Raw genomic sequence first — 19,133 nt, forward strand, 5'->3', positions numbered from 1 at the left:
TACTGAGTCCTTGCTTCTTATTACTCAGAGATTTATTTATTATGTAGATGAAAAAAAAAATCTAATTGCTTTTCATCCATGCTTTTCACCTTGTGTAAGAGGCTTCTGCCTAGATGATGTGGAGTGCAGCATCCAGTGCCTCCCTGGTATCTGTCGAGTAATAATTAGGGGTGAGTGATTCGTGGAAAGCAGTCACGGCAGAAAGCAGAGGATTCCCCGTACATTGCTACACTACGAAAATGGAATTAGTAATGTCATAGTAATGGAGATGGAAAATGCCCATTCTGGAAAGATATTTCAGTAGGAATGTTAGTATCAGCGGCATGCTGCCTTATGGGAAGGGGAATTTGAATCTTGGACACGGATACACAACAGAATTTGATGCTTTCCATAATGTGTGGGACTGAAATAAAATCCTTATTGTCCTCTAGCAGTCTGTTACGAAAGGAAATTACATTATTTAGATTCAATGTCTACTGTGTTTTTGGGCAGGAAGAACCATTAGCTCTTTTCAATCACACTTAAGCCCTAATCAACTCTCAATTCTAAAATACATAGAATCCCTCCACTTGCTTTAATTGAAGCTCTTGGCTTTTGTGGCACTAAACCTGACAAAGCATCCTGTTCGTTCTCAAAAGCATAAATCATCCACTGAAAACACGCTCTGTGGCTGCCCTCTAGCAGCCCTTGTGGTAATTTCTTTTAAATACAGATGTAACTACCTTTAACAGGTTTGTAGGCCCTAAAGCTTTCCAAAAAGACAATCTCAAAGGAGTTTTGGTTAAACACAATGTAAAACTGAAAGTCTGAATATTCATCTGGAATACCAGGAGTCTGAATTTTGTACGTCTGGACTCATTAACTGTTTCTATAATTTCTGTGTTCGTGTAAGGGAAGTTTGTACGTTGAGCTGAGAATCTGGGTAAGTTTATTGAATTGGAGATACACAGAGTCCTTCACGATGTTACTTTTATTACATTTTTTTCATCTCCTGAACCACTGAATGTTTTTTTTAATCCCATGAGCTGTGAGATTTGTGCAGCATCTTGCATTTTTAGGTCTTTAGTATTGCCTGCCACAAGTGTTTAAAAAGCCTATTTAAAAAAATTAAAGCCAAAATTGACAAACTGGTTAGAGCGTTTCACAGGACATTGTAAAAGACACAAGATAATATTAATTTTACTGGAAACAGAAACAGAGCTCTCTACAGTTCCTTGGAGATTTTGGATGCTGGACTATGCCGGAGCATGTATGTCCTGTGTGCCTGTACCTTGCCAGGCTGTTCCTGTTTGCATCTTCTCCAGAACAAATAACCGCGCCTCGCTAATGACGAGAGATTTCGAATCGTTCGGTTCGAAGGACGCTGGCTCTGTGGGGATTCTGAGGCAGGACAGGAAACATGGACGTAATCCTTCTAGACAGTGCGTGAAATATCTTGGGAGTCTTTGTCTTTACGCTTTATTAATGTTCCTAGTTCTAGAGATTACCTAAACCCAGAAATTGGAAGATAATGGTAACGGTGAGGAGGCAGCTGCAGCGGTGACTTCCGAAGCGGGACCGTCGAAGAGCCGAGGGGGCCAGTACGCTTTTCTGGCAGCTTTTCTGGGGCTTCCGGGTGGATGACTTCACTTTTCCACCACGAAAAGCTGGGAAAAATCCCGAGGTTTTCCTCACCGCTAACGCCTTCACTCGCGGACGGGCCCCCCTGAGGCGCGAGCAGCCGCGGAGGAGGCGCCGCCTCAGGGAGGGAGAGGGGGCGCGCGCGCCCGCCCCGCCCGCCGCTTTCCCGCCCGCCCCCTCGGCGCGCGGCCGGGCAACGGCGGGGCGCGCGGCCGCCTCCCGCCCTTCCCGGCTCCGCCCCGCCGGTGGGGAGGCGGGGCGGCTCCGGCGCTCGGCCTCGGCGATTGGTTCTGGCGGGGCCTCTCGCGCCCACCTTTGTGCAGCCCCGGCGCCCGTCGAGAGTGGGAGGGGAAACCCCGTGCGAGGGGCGCCGCCATCTTGGATAAGGGGGGTGATGGGGGCGCAGTGGAGCCAGCGGAGCCGAGCCTGAGGGAGCCCCGGGGAGAGGCGGAGACCCGGCCCGGCCGTTGCCCAGCCTGAAGCGGAGCTGCTCCAGTGCCCGCAGGGCGGGGGGGGGGGGAAAACCGGGCTGCCGCCGACAGAGCCACGCTGCACAGCCACCCGCTTCCCGAGCCCAGGTAGGGAGCTAGGCGGGGAGGGCCGCCCCTCCGCCCGGCCGGGCCTAGAGCACTAGGCCCCGCGCCGGTGCCCGGCCGCCGGCGGGCGACGCTCGGGCGGGCGCGCCGCCCTCTCGCCGGCAGGCCGGGGCAGACACCCGGCCGCGACCCGGACCGACTGGCGACACTTCTTCCTGCTCCTCCTGCTGGTGCTGCTGTCCGCAGCCGGGGCCTAGTCGGCCTAGTCAGTGTGCCGCTGCCCACCTCCGAGGGCTGGTCCCCGGCCTCGGCGGGTCTGGCCGCCCTCGCTGCTCGGCGGCGGGCAGAAGGGGGAGGGGGCCGCTGGTCCGTCCGGGGCCGAGGAGGGTGAGGCCGGCTGGGCAGGAGCTAGGCCGCTGCTGCACTGTTTGTCGCCACCGCCTCCCATTCCTCCTCTGCACTGCACACTCCCTGGGTAACACGCCACCGTCAAGTACTCGTGCACATGCGGTATGTATGTGTGCTCCTTACCAATTGTTGCGGTTGCAAGTAGGGTGTTTATGTATATAGTATACCGCGTATGTGGCCGATGTGCAGTGTTACCTGTGCTTTTGATTCTTACGTTGAACTGTGCTGTCATGAACTTCGCCAGAAGAACAACTTGTCATGAGGGCTGAGGGGACTGCCGATTTCTCGAGAAAGCGACAAAAGTATTCGAGGCTTGTTCTTTGTTTTCTTTTGTGAATGCTTATTCGGGCTAAACAGAAGAGTGAAGTTCTGTTCTTTCACCTGGCTGTCTATTGCCTGTTGGCAGTACGCTCTTAAGGTTGCTATAACATCTGTGGATAGCTTTGTCTTGAATGAAAATTGTACTGAATTATCCTCCCAGTAAAACTAGGAAAAGGTGTCTGTCTGCATTGGGGCGTCTCTGGCAACGGCTTTGTTGCTCTGGAGGTTACTTGACATGGACTTTGCTTTTTAGGCCTCTGAAACGGAGTGGATTTATGTTGTTGTATGGCGCTTTTTCACAGAGGTAACAGTAGCCCTTCGTGAACAAGGCTTACTCAGGTTGTCTGTATCCTGAATCACTTCAAACCCCAAGTCACTTTGCCAGTAGCCAGATGTTATCATATGGAATGCATTGGTTTGTGGATTGATTTCTATCATGGTTTGAATTGAGGGCCTCTTGTGCTTGGGCATTACTCAGGAATGGGAAGAAAATCCCAACCCTGGGGGACTTAATAACGAAATATCACATAGCTTAATATAGATTGAAAAGGAGTTTGCTAGCTTCCTGTAGTGATTTGAAAATGTCATAAATCTGAGTGGAAGGAAGAAGCTCCTATTTTCCATTTTATGAATAACAAAAAAAAAGTTACTGTGAAGGACAGCAGTCTGAAAACAAACCTGTTACACTGGAGGTACTAGGGTTTAAAATGTAAATAGGTCTTTTAAAATTACTTGCTTATTCCTGTGCATCTAATGGAACCTGCTTATGGCTGGTTCTCATTTTTCTGTATCTTTCTGAAACAAAGGAGATAGACCTTACTTAATTTTGTTCTAAAATGTGCTTGTGACTTGTTATGTTTTCCAAGGGGATGACTCCAGACAGTTGCAAGTTGTTCTCATTTGTTAGACTGACAACAAAACTTTTCTGGTTTTTGTATATACAGTTCCTAAACTTATCTGATATCTCTGGAACTTGGTTCTCCTGCTATGAATGCAGACATATGCTACGGTTTAGACTGTTTTATAGGAAGAGGAAAATAGGGTAAATGAGGATATACGAACGGATAAAGAACTATGGCTGAGAGAATGGACATTGGAGAAAGCGCTTTTAGTGATGAGGACAGGTATGCAATATTTAATTTAGCTATGGTGCTAGGGTGTGGTTAGTAAGAAATGAGGTGTATGCATATAAATGCAGGAAGTTTAGGAAATAAAATGGAGGAACTTAATGGTGCAGGATGTGAAACCTGGAAAGGACAAGCAACATGGTGTGTGTATGACTGGGTAGCAGTTGAGGAAAATCAAAAAGTGAAAATAGTATGATACATAGCCTTGATTTAAAAATAAAGCAAGCCACAGTTCTCATATAGGAAGAGATGTGAATGCCTGTGAAGTCTTTAGAAATACTTACTAGGCCTCAGGCTGAGTTAAGGTGTTTTACATGATTAAAGAATATAGCAAACACATTTCTTTGAGAACAGCTTAAAATGGGGCTCTGCACAGCTGAAGCTTGTTAGTCTGAGCCCAGTAGCATGCAGGCCTCGTGTTTTCTGAGAAAGAATAACTGGACATGGAAATAATAAGGAAATGCAAAGTGATTTTCAACAGCAGATCATAAGAAGCTTGCTGGGTTGCTGTCTGATCAAAGATCAGTTCAGCCTAATTTACTATCTTGTGCTAATCAGATGTTTTAATGAAATCCAAATGGGGAAAGCTAGAGAGGATGCCTCTAGAAGAGCTGCAGAATGAGCGAGGAACTGGCCAGCAACAAGTAGTGTTGCCAGATAGATATGAAAGTATTGGGCTGCTAGTGGGCTGCTAATGAGACTCCTCAGGGATCTGTCTCAGAAGAGGGCTTTTTAAAGACAAGCATGCAAAAATAAACAGACTGACCAGGGAGGCTGTGGGACCATCCTCTTAAAGAGGGTCAAGATGTTTACATGTTTATGAAGACCTAAATGTCCTTGGTATGTGTGGAAGTCATAGAACCACAATGAAATTTAATAGCAAGCTATGAGGTCTATTACTATGGACAACAGACTTAGGGGAGTTCACCACTTGGGTGTATTAATTGATAACAAAACTGTTATTACCTTCCAGTATGGTGTGATTTTTACAGAAGACCACAACTGAAGCAATTACAGACTGTATTTCTAGCAGCTTTCTAAAGTAAGGTACCAGTTAGACTGTGGTGTTTTTTGTGCTTGACAAAATCTTCATCGGGGAATAGTGCAATTATTAATTGCAACAATTCTACCTCTTCCCCGTTCTTCCCTGATTCTTGATCTCTTCTCAGTGTTCACTATTAACATCTAAGTAAATATGCAGGGAAGAGGATATGCCCTGGGAAAGAGGATAACTACTTACGCATTTTGTGTAGAGATTCAGAAGCTGTTCTAAATAATAGTTGTTACTGGTTGTGTACAGTTCCCCTTGTACACAACTAATACTTTCTTCCAAATGAAAAAACTAACAGCTCTTTGAAAGTTGTTGCAGTTTATGAAAGGAGTGATATGATGGCATTACCTTTTATAGAAGGGAACTGGACTTCAACTGTGAGATCCTTTCCTGTTGCATATCCTGGAGGAATGACCAAAAGAACACCTGGATGGTCAGATGAAATACAAAATGCCTCTTGCTGCAGGCTAACTAAATGGTGGTCCTTTGGCTGCAGAGTAGTATGTTTTTAAGGGGAACCTGTAATAATTGGACAGTCCTGAGTTTGAAGCTGATAGCTGTGGATTGGCCAGCTGATGGTATTAACCACCTGCAGTGTCTAAGAAAACCTCTGCATACAGGTTCTAGTCTCTTCTAATAGCATATCTGCTTCTTGCTGAGCACAAAGCTATGAAATTTCTTTATGCAAGTGATTAAAATTGACTATGTCCTTGAGTTGAGCTAGAAGGAACTGCATGGGTCTCACGAAAGCTGGTATGGATATATTTACAGTTATGTTATTCTGATAAAGAATGTTACGGCAACGTGCCTGGAACAACCTTATCTCAGTTTGTACAGATGTATGCTGATACTTGAAATAAGGCTTCAGTGACATGTCAAAATACCTGTGCAGTGGTTATTGATTAGAGGAGGAAATGTAGGTGTCACTAGTATCCCATTAAGGTAATCTTTAACTTCTAATAAATAAAAGGTTGATATATGGAAAATGGATATTGGGATTATTAAGATTCAGGTGTCTGGAACAGAGGGCTGTGAAGTGGAGGTAGAATTCCAGTTTCTACAGATGGGTGATGCTATCAACATATATTAACACCATGCATTAATATGCAGCTAATATTTTTGTATTTACTGAATCCTGTTGTGCACTATTCTTGTCTAGACTTCTTTCTTTCATCTGTAGTAAATGCTGAGATTGTCAGCTTTCTAAGGCTGAATTCTCACCATGGCTTCTGTGTTTAGTTTGTTGCATTTATTTTTCCCCTTCAGCACAGAGTCCTTCTGGAATATCAGTTTTATTCCAAGATCTGAGTAGAATCTGAATTCCTGCTAATCCTTATTGGAATTTGAGCATTTAAAAGTTTTATTTGTTTTGGTTTTGTTTGTTTGTTTTTTTTTTTAAACAAGTCTTCTGTTCTCCGGGAAAGATTCCTGACCTCTAGTAATAATTTGGAGTATTTTGGAATCTTTTCTGTAACGTGACCCTTGGAATAAATGTAATACCAAAGTGTTGCTTTATTTTTCAGTTTAACTCCAGAAATTGTATTTAAACTTTAATATCTGTGTTTCTTCAAGCTTTCAGTACATGTGTCTGTCAGACACAATGACTTCTCCAGCAACTCTCTGGGACTTGAAAGAAGGTCTAGACTCATCGTACGAGTGAATTTCTCTATCAGTATTGCTATTAAAAATCTGTTTCTTTAAGCTGTGGAGATTGTGTACAGCCAGACCTAACACGCACACGGTGGGGTGTGTGGTCTCTCATCTCCTTTAGGGGCCTAATATCACTGTAAGAATGAGGGTGAAGGTTTAGCAATGAGACATGGCTTTAAGTTAGTCCTCCCTTCCCACCCATTTCTTAACAGACTTTGTAGCGAAGCACAGAATTTGGTTTTCTCACTTTGAAGTGGGAACTGATTTTGATGCATATGTTGCAAAGCAGTGACAGTTTCTTTTATGTTGAAATAGCATAGTTAGACTTCTTTACTTAAAGAGTATAATGAAAATTGACATATCTTAGCAAACAAAAACAGCCTGTCAAATAAACAGAGATGTATATTTAGCAGTAAAGATTCTAATTAAGAGATTCATTTCAAATTCAGTTTGTGATATAGCCTGCACAGAGTTCCCAGTTTGTCCATTCTTTAAAAAAAAAAAAAAAAGAGTCTTTCTCACCTTCCAGTGATGCTTCTTACAAGCTTGGCTAGTAGGATGCATTCTCCTTACTTGTTATATACAGCAAAATTGTAAAGTCAGATGCTCAGAAATATGAAACTTCTTTGTTTCTGAGTACTTAGCATTCCTTAGCCAACTATTACTGTGAAGGCAGGGGGGCTCACCTAGGTTTCTGCAGGACCGATTTCATAGCCACACGAGTGGTTCCCTGTCTTGGAGTTTATGATGCTGATTTTTTTTAAAAAACAGTGTAAATTACTAGATACTACTATCCTCAGAAAACACCATAGATCTTTCAAACTAGATGCGTATTAGTGCTCTGTGTCTTTGCCTTTCTCTATTGTGGTTGTAGCACCCACCTGTTTTCTGTGGAAAACAGTACAGTTCATACTATCATCCTGAAGTACTTGCACATATAAATTGTCCTTTTCAAGCTTTTTTTTTTTACTTCCACTTACATACCTCACAATCCTCCAGTTTAACCTTGTCTGCTATCAGACTGAATTGAGCCATGAACATAGTCCTCCTAGCTTCACTTAGAAAGCAAGTAGCAAGTTAAGTATCCTCTAAGAACAAGCACATTGGATCAGAAGATGCTCTGTCCGAATGTTACTGCTATTGGGATGTGCTAGAGAGGAGGAAGAACATAATGTGTCAAGATGTATTCAGAAAATTTGAAGTATTGGATGTTTCCACAGTGACACATTAACTTTGAACTCTGTATGGAGCAGTTAGTTGTCTTTATTTGCTGGTGTCGAAAATAATCGGTGCACATTGAAGCCAATACTATAACTCTGGAATCTTCCACTTCCAGGAAATAAGGCAGTAAAGTTGCTGGCTTGCTTGGTAAAGGGCAGTGCATTCTCAGTCGTGGATGTGAATTCTTACCCAGTACAGTGATAAGAAGTGGTCTGTCTACTGAGTGGTTATTTGTCAGAGACTGAGGACAAAGGTGGTATGGGATGTCTGCATGAGATTTCCCTCAACTACAGCAGAAGTTTCCTCTAAAATTTGCTTGATTGACCTGACTGTTCTTGGAGCTTGTGCAACACTTTGTGTGGAATTCTATCTTGCCAACATATGCAAGAATTACTGTCCAAAATTCTTTTGTTTACTATCTTGGGTTAAACTTGGTTTAATAGAACAGTGTGTTTGTGTATATATAGGACTTGGCGTAGATGCTTTGCATACTGCTTGGGGTAGAAGGACTTGAGAGTTTCCGTATCATGAGTCAAGCATGAAGGAAAGGCAAGGTGCAGATCAGCGACTGGCACACAGTAAACCCTTCTTAACTGCCTGTTGGAGTTGTTCCCCCTCCAAGGTCTAGATAAGAGCGTTTGCTTTAAACCTCTGCTGTGTGAAGCAGTGGCTGTTGGCTGTGTACTGTGAATGAGATTTGTTGTCAGTCACCTTTCTTAGGACTGCAGTTCACTGTTATGGATTAATCGTGTTTGAGGAAACAGTACTTTGCTTTTGAAAAAGTTACAGGCTTGTAAGCTTTCCTGTCTGTGTTCCTATTTCTTCACAGTACCAGTTTCATTTGTCATGTGAATGACACATGACTGAATGAAAATCTTTCTTGGCTAAAGCAATGTTTTTCTAATGGCTGGCTATCTGCCATGCAGGAGGAGGAAGGGAAATGGTGAATTCCTCGTAGAAATTTTCCACTTGCTTAACTGATCACACTGTCCCAGGTTTTAGGTTAAACTAGTTAAAAGCAGGCATTTTGCATCCTTTATGTTAACTGGCAGTATCTGGGCTGTATAGACTTAAAATCCTGGTTAATTGACGTATTAGTAAGTCAGCTATTACTCCTTGCAGGTTTACACAGCTGAGGCCAGTTCTAATTCCTCCTACATCTAGGAAAGCATAGGAAAACTCTGGAATATTGGAAGTACTTACTCCAACCTAATTTTGACTATCACTTAAAAAAGAAACTGCTAAGCCTTGCTGTAATGCTACTATGCTGACAAAGCCACAGAGATGTTAACTGACTTCTGAACATCTGATTTGTGGCTTGTACCGCTTTTCTGACAAGAACATGTAGCAGTCTAGACCCCAGTTAAGGCTACTACAGCATTCTTTTAAGTAATTCCTAGCTGTTTGATGCAAGCTGCACTGTTTCCTTTGTTGCTGTTGCAAGTCTCAAAAGTGTGAGGTAATAGTTCCAAATTGCTGGTTTGGGTAAACCTCTTCAGATTTTTCTTTTGGAGTCAGATTTTATTTTCAGTTCATGCATATCAGCTATTTGGTGAGTGAGTGTTGGTCCAGCTGGTGACTGTGCAAAGCAAGAAGCTACTGGAGCTTTTAAACAGCTTTAAGTCTTTCTGGATAAAATTGAATGAGTATCAATGCTACGCAGAGCGTGTTTCTACTTGGAGGCCTTGCTGACAGGGGCTCAGAGCAAATGATGTGGGAGTTTTGCTGAATGTCTCTGGCACTAATTCAATGACTGTGGGGAAGTACACAAACTTGAACTGTGAATGAAAGGATACTTGTGGGGAGAGGAAGGGGTTTTTGCTTGGTTATATGAACTAAATTGGATGAATTGGGTTGAGTTTGGTGAACAAGTAGCAGTTCTGATGTGTTCTATTTTTTGTTTTAGTGCCACAATGGCAACTGCACCTTACAACTATTCCTACATCTTTAAGTACATCATTATTGGTAAGTATTACTGGGCACGTACCTGTTTGTGTCAATGTGTATATGCATGACAGCCTACCCACAAACCCTGTGGCTGTACTATGGTTGACTTCTGTTGCATGCTACTTGCTATATAGTAGTGATTCTTGCAGTAGTTACTTGTCCAACTTCAGTCCCTCACAGATCACCACGTTTGCTCTAAAGCTTTAGCAGCTGACAATATAAGGACAAATGCCTTTATGCCACAGCATTGGAGCTGTGTGATTGGTGGCAGGTGAGCTGGAAGTGAGGGCAAGTACTAGTGCCTGTATTGAGTTCACTTGATTGCTGAGTTACTGTTAAAAATAACTACTGTTCTTGACATACATACTTCAGTATTCTTGAACATCTTCACTGTTAAGGCCATAATACTTAGCCCTCTGCATAGCACTAGGAAAAAAAGGCATTCTAAAAACATGTGCACGTGGTCCCTTTCTCCTTAAATCAAGTTTATATTTAGACAAATTGCTAAATCCATTGGAAATGGGGGAAAAACTGTAATGGGAGTCAACACAACTGGGATGTTGTGTTGATTCAGGTTTGCAATAGCGTTTTGCATTGTTAGTCTGAAAGATTTTTAGAATCTGTTGAAGACACAAGTGCTAATTGAAATCCATTGCTTTAGACAGGCTTATAAACTTCTGTCAGGCTATATTTTTGTGTTTAAATGTTGCTTTTGGCTGTTTAAGAGTCAGGGACTTGATTGCATTTATTGCTATCCTGGAAGAACTGGTCTTGCTGTTAATTGTTTAATTCTTAATGATCTTGTGTAGGTGTAAGTGATCTGCAATCTTATTGTAATGGCTTGTAAATCAGGCTGCTGTGACAGCCTCAGCCTGTGGAAAAGTTGGTTCTTAAAACCAACATCTTGCTATTTCTTACTATTGGCATTGTGTAAGTGGATCAGTGGAAGTGAAGCAATTTCTTGGTGTGTTCTGGTTGGTTGTCAGTATTTTTTGATGTCCTTACCAGTAATTGCAAGTAAGACGGGAGCAGGACAAACATTCAAAAGGTGTATTTTACATTTCAGTTTCTTACAGGTCTACTTCTCATAACATTGTGAAATACAGTTGTAAAATCAGTAATACAGATTAACTTCTCTTTTGAGTTTTCTGCTCCATCCTTGCTTGCAACTCTGTACCCGTTACCAAAACTATAGTGCAAAATTTGATAAAGTTAAGGACTGTTGCCAGGTATAGAACATTGCCCACTAGGCCTGAAAAAGGAATGACTGCCTGTCTCTGTACCATTTGTTGTGTGGGATGAAGAAAATGTGCTTATTGCAACAATGGTGTCAGCCTTAACTATTCTTTCTGTAACAGGGGACATGGGTGTAGGAAAGTCCTGTTTGCTTCATCAATTTACAGAAAAGAAGTGTGAGTATTTCAATTCACAATATTTATTCTAACTGGTATGCTTCATCCCTCTTTCCTGCCTTTTTGCTTCCCTCATGCATGAGCTTGATCTCATGTCTCTTAATCTGTATGGGTTTGTATTGTGCTTCGTCAGATTCTTGTTTCAACATCTACAGATGTAGAAACAAAATGTTAATGTACTAATGGTAAAACTGCTGCTTTGATCGGTCCTACCTGTGATGAGTGGGGAGACCGTGTCTGGTTTTACAGCTTTTCCAGGGAATTTTGATAGGGAACAAAGTGAAATTTCTTATCTGAAATTTGCATGTTTTCCAATATTAGTATAGCTTGAACATGAGCAGTTGGAGGGTTTTTTTAAGTGCTGTTAAGGACTTAAAAAAGAAAAAGATTCTTTTTTGTTTGACTCCTTGTTTGCAGACTTAAGTAGCACTGTCATTCTCTGTAGCTGCTGTGACTCATGACACTTGGACTGCCCTGTGTGATGGTTGTTTAAACCTTAATGCAGTCTCTCTCAACTGTAATGTTTTTTCATGTATGCTATCATGACTAATTAAGAATTGGCTTCAATTCTTCTTAATAATGTGTTGCACTGGAGTTTGCAGTGGCTATTAGCTCTGTGGTTTTCCATGTAGCTCGCGCTCAATGGCTAAGTCTATAGGTATTTACTAGTACAAAGTTAGTCTTTACTGTGTGCTACTCAAGATGTGGCAATAAGTGGGTAGGAGCTACAGTTTAAAATATTTCTGTTTTCTAGTAGAAATAGGATTTTTTTTAACTGTTGCTTTTAATTAAAATCCAGTATCAGCCAATTCTTTAAATGCTACTCTGCATATGGTCAAATTCTTCACGAGGGTGTGTCTCGTTAAGCGGAAGCACTACAACCAAACACACACGTCAATCACCTCTATTACAAGACAGTCACTAACTGTAGATAGCTTGAATAGGTACTCATCCTTTCTGCATTTTCTTGATCTTTATAAAGATGAGCTTATTAAGATGAGTTTATTATAACTAGAAAGGTGCTTTTTTGGTTTTGATTTGCTGTGTTGGTAGCTACTGATGAAACTGGTGCTTTTCCTGTGGACAGTCACACTATTACCCTGTCTGAAACAACTTGGATATTTGTTTTTGAAGCTGTGTTACAGACTATTAACTGTATCTTGGTAATTCCCTAAAAGTTATCTTTTCCTACTGCATTAAAATAGTTAACCATTTCTGCAAGGATAGACTGAGAATCAGCTGACTTGATACCTTCTGATATGTATGGCCAAACAGCATCAGTGTACATGCATCAGAGGAGGCAAGGAATTTTATAACTGTTTTTAAAACAAACAGCAGTTCAGGGCATACTTCATTTTATTTCTGGTTAAGTGATACAGTTTGGGTGCTGTAGGTGTAAAAATGCTTTCTTAGAGACTGAAAATCTAGTAAAGATAACTGAAAACTGGTGATAGTAATATATTTGTAGCAAGGAGACCTTGTACTAGAAAGATCTGATCTTTGCTCTTATTTTTCATGACAGTTATGGCAGACTGTCCCCACACAATTGGTGTTGAATTTGGCACAAGAATAATTGAAGTTAGCGGCCAAAAAATTAAACTACAGATTTGGGATACAGCAGGACAAGAGAGATTCAGGGCTGTCACACGAAGCTACTACAGAGGAGCAGCAGGAGCTCTTATGGTCTACGACATTACCAGGTAAGGTGCTGTTGATGCATCTTGCATCGTAGCTCTATGTGTGCTTGACAAGCTGTTTGGATATCACAGCCTTATATGTACTGTCTTGTCTGTCCCCTTGACTTAGATTTAAAGGACTCTGGATGGATTTGTATCCTGTTGTGTGAAGCTTACCACACTTTATCTAAATACTTTAAGTATTTAAAGAGCTGGAAATGAAACATAGGGAATTACGTGAGCAGCTTTTCTTGGAAAACTTCACTGCTGACAGGCCTGAGGATCTTGTCATTTCAGGCCTTGACTGCCTGTGTTGAAGTTGTTTAAAGAACTGGCTTTGTCCTTAAAATCTGCTCTTCAGTACATGGGTTTTTCTCTTCCTGGGAGGCAATGGATACTGCTGCTTACCTGGCAGGAATATTCCTAGAGTAGGCACAGGACGGAGAACCTCTGTTGCAGTGGGCTATGTAAACATGCTTAGCGGACTGTATAGATGAGAGCATTGCAGGAGTCTGACTTCTGGGCCTCTTCACGGGCTAGTCCTCCAACAAAACAAGACTGTGTGGAAGCTATCCTGTCTTCCTTTTATAGGTGAAAATTAAAGATGCTGCTAACACAATAATGAATCAGGTGTGCAACATGAAATACTTTTGCTTTCACATCTCCCATCTTCTTCTGGGGCTGTTCTTGACATTCTTCAAGCACCTTTTTTTTTTTTTTCTGCATATATAGGTATATTTCCTGTTTACTTAGATCTTGAGTAAAACATAATCTTATGCACTGTTTGTTACCCAAGTGCTGTTCTACTGTAGAGTGTTCTGTAAGAATATTTGACAGGAAATCCTTTAATGTGTTCTATATAAAACAATATAGATGTTGTCCTTGTGAAGACAGTAAAACTACCACATACTAGAAGTGTGTCTTTCTTTCCACCTGTGTTGTAAGAGTTGCTCTGGGGGTTGAAAGTTGACTTGTTGAAATCTTGGTCTGAGTCCAAACAAGACGCTGCTGCTTTGTCTTGAGGTTGCGGACAAGAATAGGGATGACAGATGTCAGTGTGTTTTAATGGATGCTGACTATGCTGTTGGCACTTAAGTATTTAAAAAAATACTGTAGCTAAAACTGTACTTGCTTGGTTCTTTGCAGAAGAAGTACATATAATCACTTAAGCAGCTGGCTGACAGACGCAAGGAACCTCACCAATCCAAATACTGTAAGTTGGACTTCATTTAGCTTGAAAGCAAGATTGCTCATCTCTAAGCAAGAGGTGGAAGGCTTAGGCCAAAGCATCTGCAGTGGTAGTGGTGTCCTCTTAAATAAGCTGCCTGTGTTTTCTCAACTACTTAGCTCTGAGTTGTCCTTATGTCCCTGTTTTACAGTATACCAGTGACTCTCTTCCCTTACTGGAACTGGAGCAAAAGTGTAGGCTCCTGTACAGGAAAGCAGTGGTTTCTTCTAGAAGTCGTCTTGTGCTAGTTGCCTTGCAGGGGCCTGTTTTCAGGAGTTGGAGACAAAATTATGGTTAACTCTGGACAAACCTTAACTTTTATTAGTACTACTTCGTGCTTTGTGGTAGTAATGAGGTGAATGCTATCTCATCTTAGATTGAAATATAAATTGGATCTTCAGGAAAGCTGACCAGGTCTTCTGGAGGGATGGGGGAAGAAGGTTCTTCTGTGTCTCTTTCACCATACCACAAAACTGTTGTCCCTCAGTCTTTTTCTGAATGTCCCTAATACACTTTAGCACCAAGCTCATGGGAAGACTCTGCTGTGATGAAAAAAAACTTTCAAAGATTGTCTGGATTAGCAGATGATTTAAACAAATACAAGAAGTGGTTCAGAGTACAACTCCTATGAATAAGGAGTAGGACTGCTGCTTTTTAGGACCTCATCTCATGAGAACAGCCTAAAGCATTTGAAAGTGACCACTGGAGATGCTGTTCCTGACTTTACAGAGGGGGCACTGCTAGAGTGGTGTTTTCCTGAAGATGGGTGGCTTTTGCAGTTAAGCTTTTCTGCGTATTTCCTTTTGGGTTTTTGCCTTACTAATAATGAGGGTGGTAGTGAAAAAGCTAGTAAGCTTTTTCCCAGACTAATTTTCTCTCTTCTGAACTAGGTGATAATCCTCATAGGAAATAAAGCAGATCTGGAAGCACAGAGGGATGTTACATATGAAGAAGCCAAACAATTTGCTGAAGAAAACGGTGTGTTTTTTCTCTTGAGCTGTTACATTTCCTACAAGATAGCGATGTTAAAGTGAATCCTCAGCGCTCATAGCTGCAAGCTTGCACTTCCAAAGTAATGTAATTATATGTACAAGCTTCTACTGTTCCTCAGATAGTCTGGCTTAACTCTTACCTGTGCTTAGTTCTAGAAGTCAGCTTGTGTGTTGATGCCCTAACTTAGTCATAAAATACTGTTTAGTACTAAAATAGTGTCTTGCGTATAATGTGACTGACCTAGGGCTGTTTGAAGTATGTTATGCATTGACTGTTAAACCTCTGTTTCTGAACAGGTTTATTGTTCCTTGAAGCAAGTGCAAAAACGTAAGTTACTTTTGTCTAGAGTAAAGATTCAGATGTGATCTCTCTAAGAGGAATATATTGGTTATGACTAAGTACAGCCATAGAGTTCAGGTATAGTAGGGTTTTACAGGTGGAAAAATAAAACCCAAAACATTTTTGAGTTCTCTTAGAGGGAAAGGTATGTATAGCAGTTTCAATCATGTCAGCTTTGACTTGAAGGTAATGTGGAAATTGGACCACTCGCTACATTTTGGGCAAACACGTGTTGAATTCAAATGAACTGATTTGGTTTTAAGACATTATTTGAGCGTAGAATGTGTATGTGTGGGTAAGAGTGGTTCCCAGCTAGATGTTCCTTCCCTTGGCTGTCTTGAGCTGTAAGCAAGTTCTGTAGTGAACAGCCAGTCCCTTCAGCTGCTGAGAGGAATCGCCACACTGTACTTGCAGTTGGCTGGGGAGCCTGTCCGAACACAAGGGATCAGAGCCTCAGTGACATGAGTAAATGTGGTTCCAACTGGCAGCTGTTGTAATGGAACCTTTTAACAGAAAGGTTTTGATTAATAGTGGCTCCCCTGTCTGTAAGCCTCTGCCGGAACTGCTCTGTGCATGTGGTTCAGCGCCTTAGCTTATTTCTGCTACTCGGTGTTTTGGCATGTGTTTCTTATTCCTGGCTAGTCCTAATAGGTTTAATGGCTAGGGAGCGAGTTGCCCTATGAAAGGCTGTCCCAAGGACAGGTTATCAAATTTTGTGGTAGTCCGCTCTAAGTACTGTAAGCTCTTCTGGCACGTAAGAGGACAGAGGACTGCTACTTGGTGACCTGTCAAATCCCAGCAAGGGTGTCTAGCCAGCTGCCTCCATAACCTGCATTGCTTTGCTGAAGCGTAGCCCGAGTAACTCCTGCTGCTCTCTTCGTAGTGGAGAGAACGTTGAGGATGCGTTCCTGGAGGCTGCCAAGAAAATCTACCAGAATATCCAAGACGGAAGCCTGGATCTGAATGCTGCAGAATCGGGTGTACAGCACAAACCGTCAGCTCCACAGGGGGGGCGACTAACCAGTGAACCCCAGCCCCAGAGAGAAGGCTGTGGCTGCTAGTGACCTCTGTTTCATGGCTCCATTTCTGACCTTTCACCTCTGTCTGTTGGAAGCGGTGCTTTTGACTGCTTCCCTGTCTTCTGTACATCTTACTGGGTTTAATTAAAACTCTGAGACAAGTTTAACACAGTACTAAACTGCTAAACAACTTTAGATGTAATCAGGTTATCAAAGGCAAGTAGAGTAATAAAACCTCTCCTGCATGGTAAATCTAGAAGTTTTTTTTTTCCTTGATTGTCCTTGTGATAGTGTCACCGATACATAATTTAAACTGAGCACTGATGCTGGACTCATGATTTTACACTTTCGCAGGGCTTTGTCTTGTATGGTTTAATTTTATGGTTCTTTGGCCTTTCTTCCCCACCTCTAACTGTTTAGAGCTGTCCATAGTAAAGGATAAGTTTTTGCTGTGAAATGATTTCCGATGGTAGCAAGGGGCTCTGTAACAATGTGCTTTTGTTGAAAGAATTCCCTGTGGTGTGTGTTGGGGGTCGGGGTGGGCTGGCGCAGGAGCGAGTGTACAACTTGCACAGGGAAACAATCCTTTCATTCTTGTGCTCATAGCTTTACATCATTTTTTTGCCACTTTTATCCTTTACATTTGTTAACAGAACGTAAATATGTATAAAATTTGAAGGAACTGAGCTAACAGTTAAATACATCCTGTGTATATGATTTTAATGAAGAAAATGATTACTGGCATTAGAACAGTATATAAAAAAATACCAGTTTGTACAGTATGACCTATATGTGACCACGTTGCCCCCTTAGTACAGAAATCGATGTGACTGCAGTTCACTAACATAGGCTTAACTCCTTGGTGTCAACAGTGGACATTGTGCTGGGGGAACTCTAATCCTGATGCAGAAATTAACACTAGTGGAATCTGTCTTTCATCTTTGCACTGTGGTATACCTATGCCATTTTATTAATCCCGTTCTGTGCAATCAGCAGTGTGCTAACCTGCTTTTCTCTTCGGTAAGCGTTTTGCATTATTGGGCTTCATCACCTGCCTTGCATCGTATACAAAGGCTGGTTCTCTTGCACATCTTACGCTTTTATACCTTTAACTTTTTGAATGGTCAGAGGCTGAACTGGACAGTCGGAACAACACGTGTGCTCTCTAGGGATTTTTAACTACTGTTGTATTTTTTTAACAGTCCCCTGTGAGGGTTTCTTGTGAGACTTGGCCTTTTTCATCAAGCCTTCGAGTACGTCCTTCATGGGGTGATGCAACCTGTAATGCTTGTATGGAGGGGGGGTTTTGAGGGGTGACAGCACACATGTGGCTGTTACTGAACTACATGTGGGGTGTGCTGTGGTGTCAGACCGCAGTGTGTGGTGCTACATGCAGTACTGCTGTATTTCACGGGAAGCTTCGTGTGGAAAACATCACATACGGTTTAAAAATGGAAGGGGGCGAGTGCTTAACCATGGTCAAATGTCATCTTTAGTCTTACTGCAGTGTTTAAAATACAAAGTAGTCTTAAAATCCCTCTCTAGACACTAAAACTATACAATGTAAGTAAACAGTGGTACCAGAGTATTGTACAGTCAATGTTAAATAAAAGCCAAAACTGGAATGTGCAGACAATAGGATTTGGGTAACTTGTGCGCTGTCCCTTTGTTTTGTCTGGTTAGTCCTTTTTTTAACTAATATTCTTAAGTAGATGGGTATGTTCAAGATCTACAGCTAATGCATCCTGCTTAAACCGAGGTTGCACCACAAAGGGTTTGCCCAGGGACCACGACCTGCTGCTGACGTGAAGTAAATGTTCTAATGACTACAGCTTGTTGAGGTGCAATACCTGTACTCCCAGAGTAAGATACAGTAGGTCTTATTGTTTCTGTCACAGAAAGGATTTGTTCAGACTGCTGTACTCCTCATTTGATGTAACGATGCTATTAATCTAAATATTTGTAAATAAAGTACCTGTATCTAGATAAACTACAGTGGTGTGTGGTGGTGTTCTGCTTATGGTGTGATGGCTGAGGGCGATTGTTCCTTGAAGCTCTGCAATGGGGACTGCTGCTGTTCTTGCTCCACACCTTGGGGGTGATTTTCCATCCACCCCAGCAGCTGGCCTGCAAAGGCTGCCACAGGCACTTCTGCAGTCTGGCCCTTGGTCCTCGAGAAAAGCACCTCACTGAACTGGCAGAAGAGGAATGTGAGCGCTACCCAAGATCATGCAAGAATTCCTTGTAGTGATGGTATTTGTGCTTTAACTGATCGTGTTTAACCTTTATGATGGGCCTTAAGTGGTAAAAACCCACAGGCTGCTCCCAAGAGGAGGCTGCTTGGTTCTTCCAGAGTCCAAACCTGTTCCTTAAGCTCTTAACAGGCCAGGGCTGACTCCACTGTTGTTTATTCCCAGTAAAGTGTGACAGTTGCTAGGTGACACTTGCTGCACAGAAAAGGTTTATATTAATCCTATGGATGAGAGAGGGCAAGACTGAGACTGATTTCAAAGCCTGTGGGAATGGAAAGGGGCAAGAGGGCTGGGAAAGGGTCACTTGGTGCAGGTTTCCTGGTGGGTGATGGC

At 42.1% G+C, this 19,133-nt stretch overlaps 1 protein-coding gene across 3 annotated transcripts; it reads left to right on the forward strand.

The window, feature by feature from the left end:
* The first annotated feature begins 1,972 nt into the window (after positions 1-1,972).
* On the forward strand, positions 1,973-18,543 carry RAB14 (RAB14, member RAS oncogene family). 3 transcript variants are annotated; one of them, XM_052814824.1, is made up of 8 exons: positions 1,974-2,198; positions 9,841-9,899; positions 11,240-11,293; positions 12,816-12,993; positions 14,116-14,182; positions 15,088-15,175; positions 15,487-15,517; positions 16,413-18,543. In XM_052814824.1, exons 2-8 carry the CDS (start codon positions 9,848-9,850, stop codon positions 16,588-16,590), a joined length of 648 nt encoding a protein of 215 aa, XP_052670784.1. In that variant the 5' UTR covers positions 1,974-2,198; positions 9,841-9,847; the 3' UTR covers positions 16,591-18,543. The 3 variants fall into 3 exon arrangements, with proteins under 3 accessions (XP_052670787.1, XP_052670784.1, XP_052670785.1); XM_052814825.1 differs by lacking the exon at positions 1,974-2,198 and adding an exon at positions 6,636-6,735; XM_052814827.1 differs by lacking the exons at positions 9,841-9,899; positions 11,240-11,293 and having other exon boundaries at positions 1,973-2,198.
* Positions 18,544-19,133: the final 590 nt, after the last annotated feature.

This window comes from Harpia harpyja, chromosome 19 (assembly GCF_026419915.1).
Source record: "Harpia harpyja isolate bHarHar1 chromosome 19, bHarHar1 primary haplotype, whole genome shotgun sequence".
NCBI lineage: Eukaryota > Metazoa > Chordata > Aves > Accipitriformes > Accipitridae > Harpia > Harpia harpyja.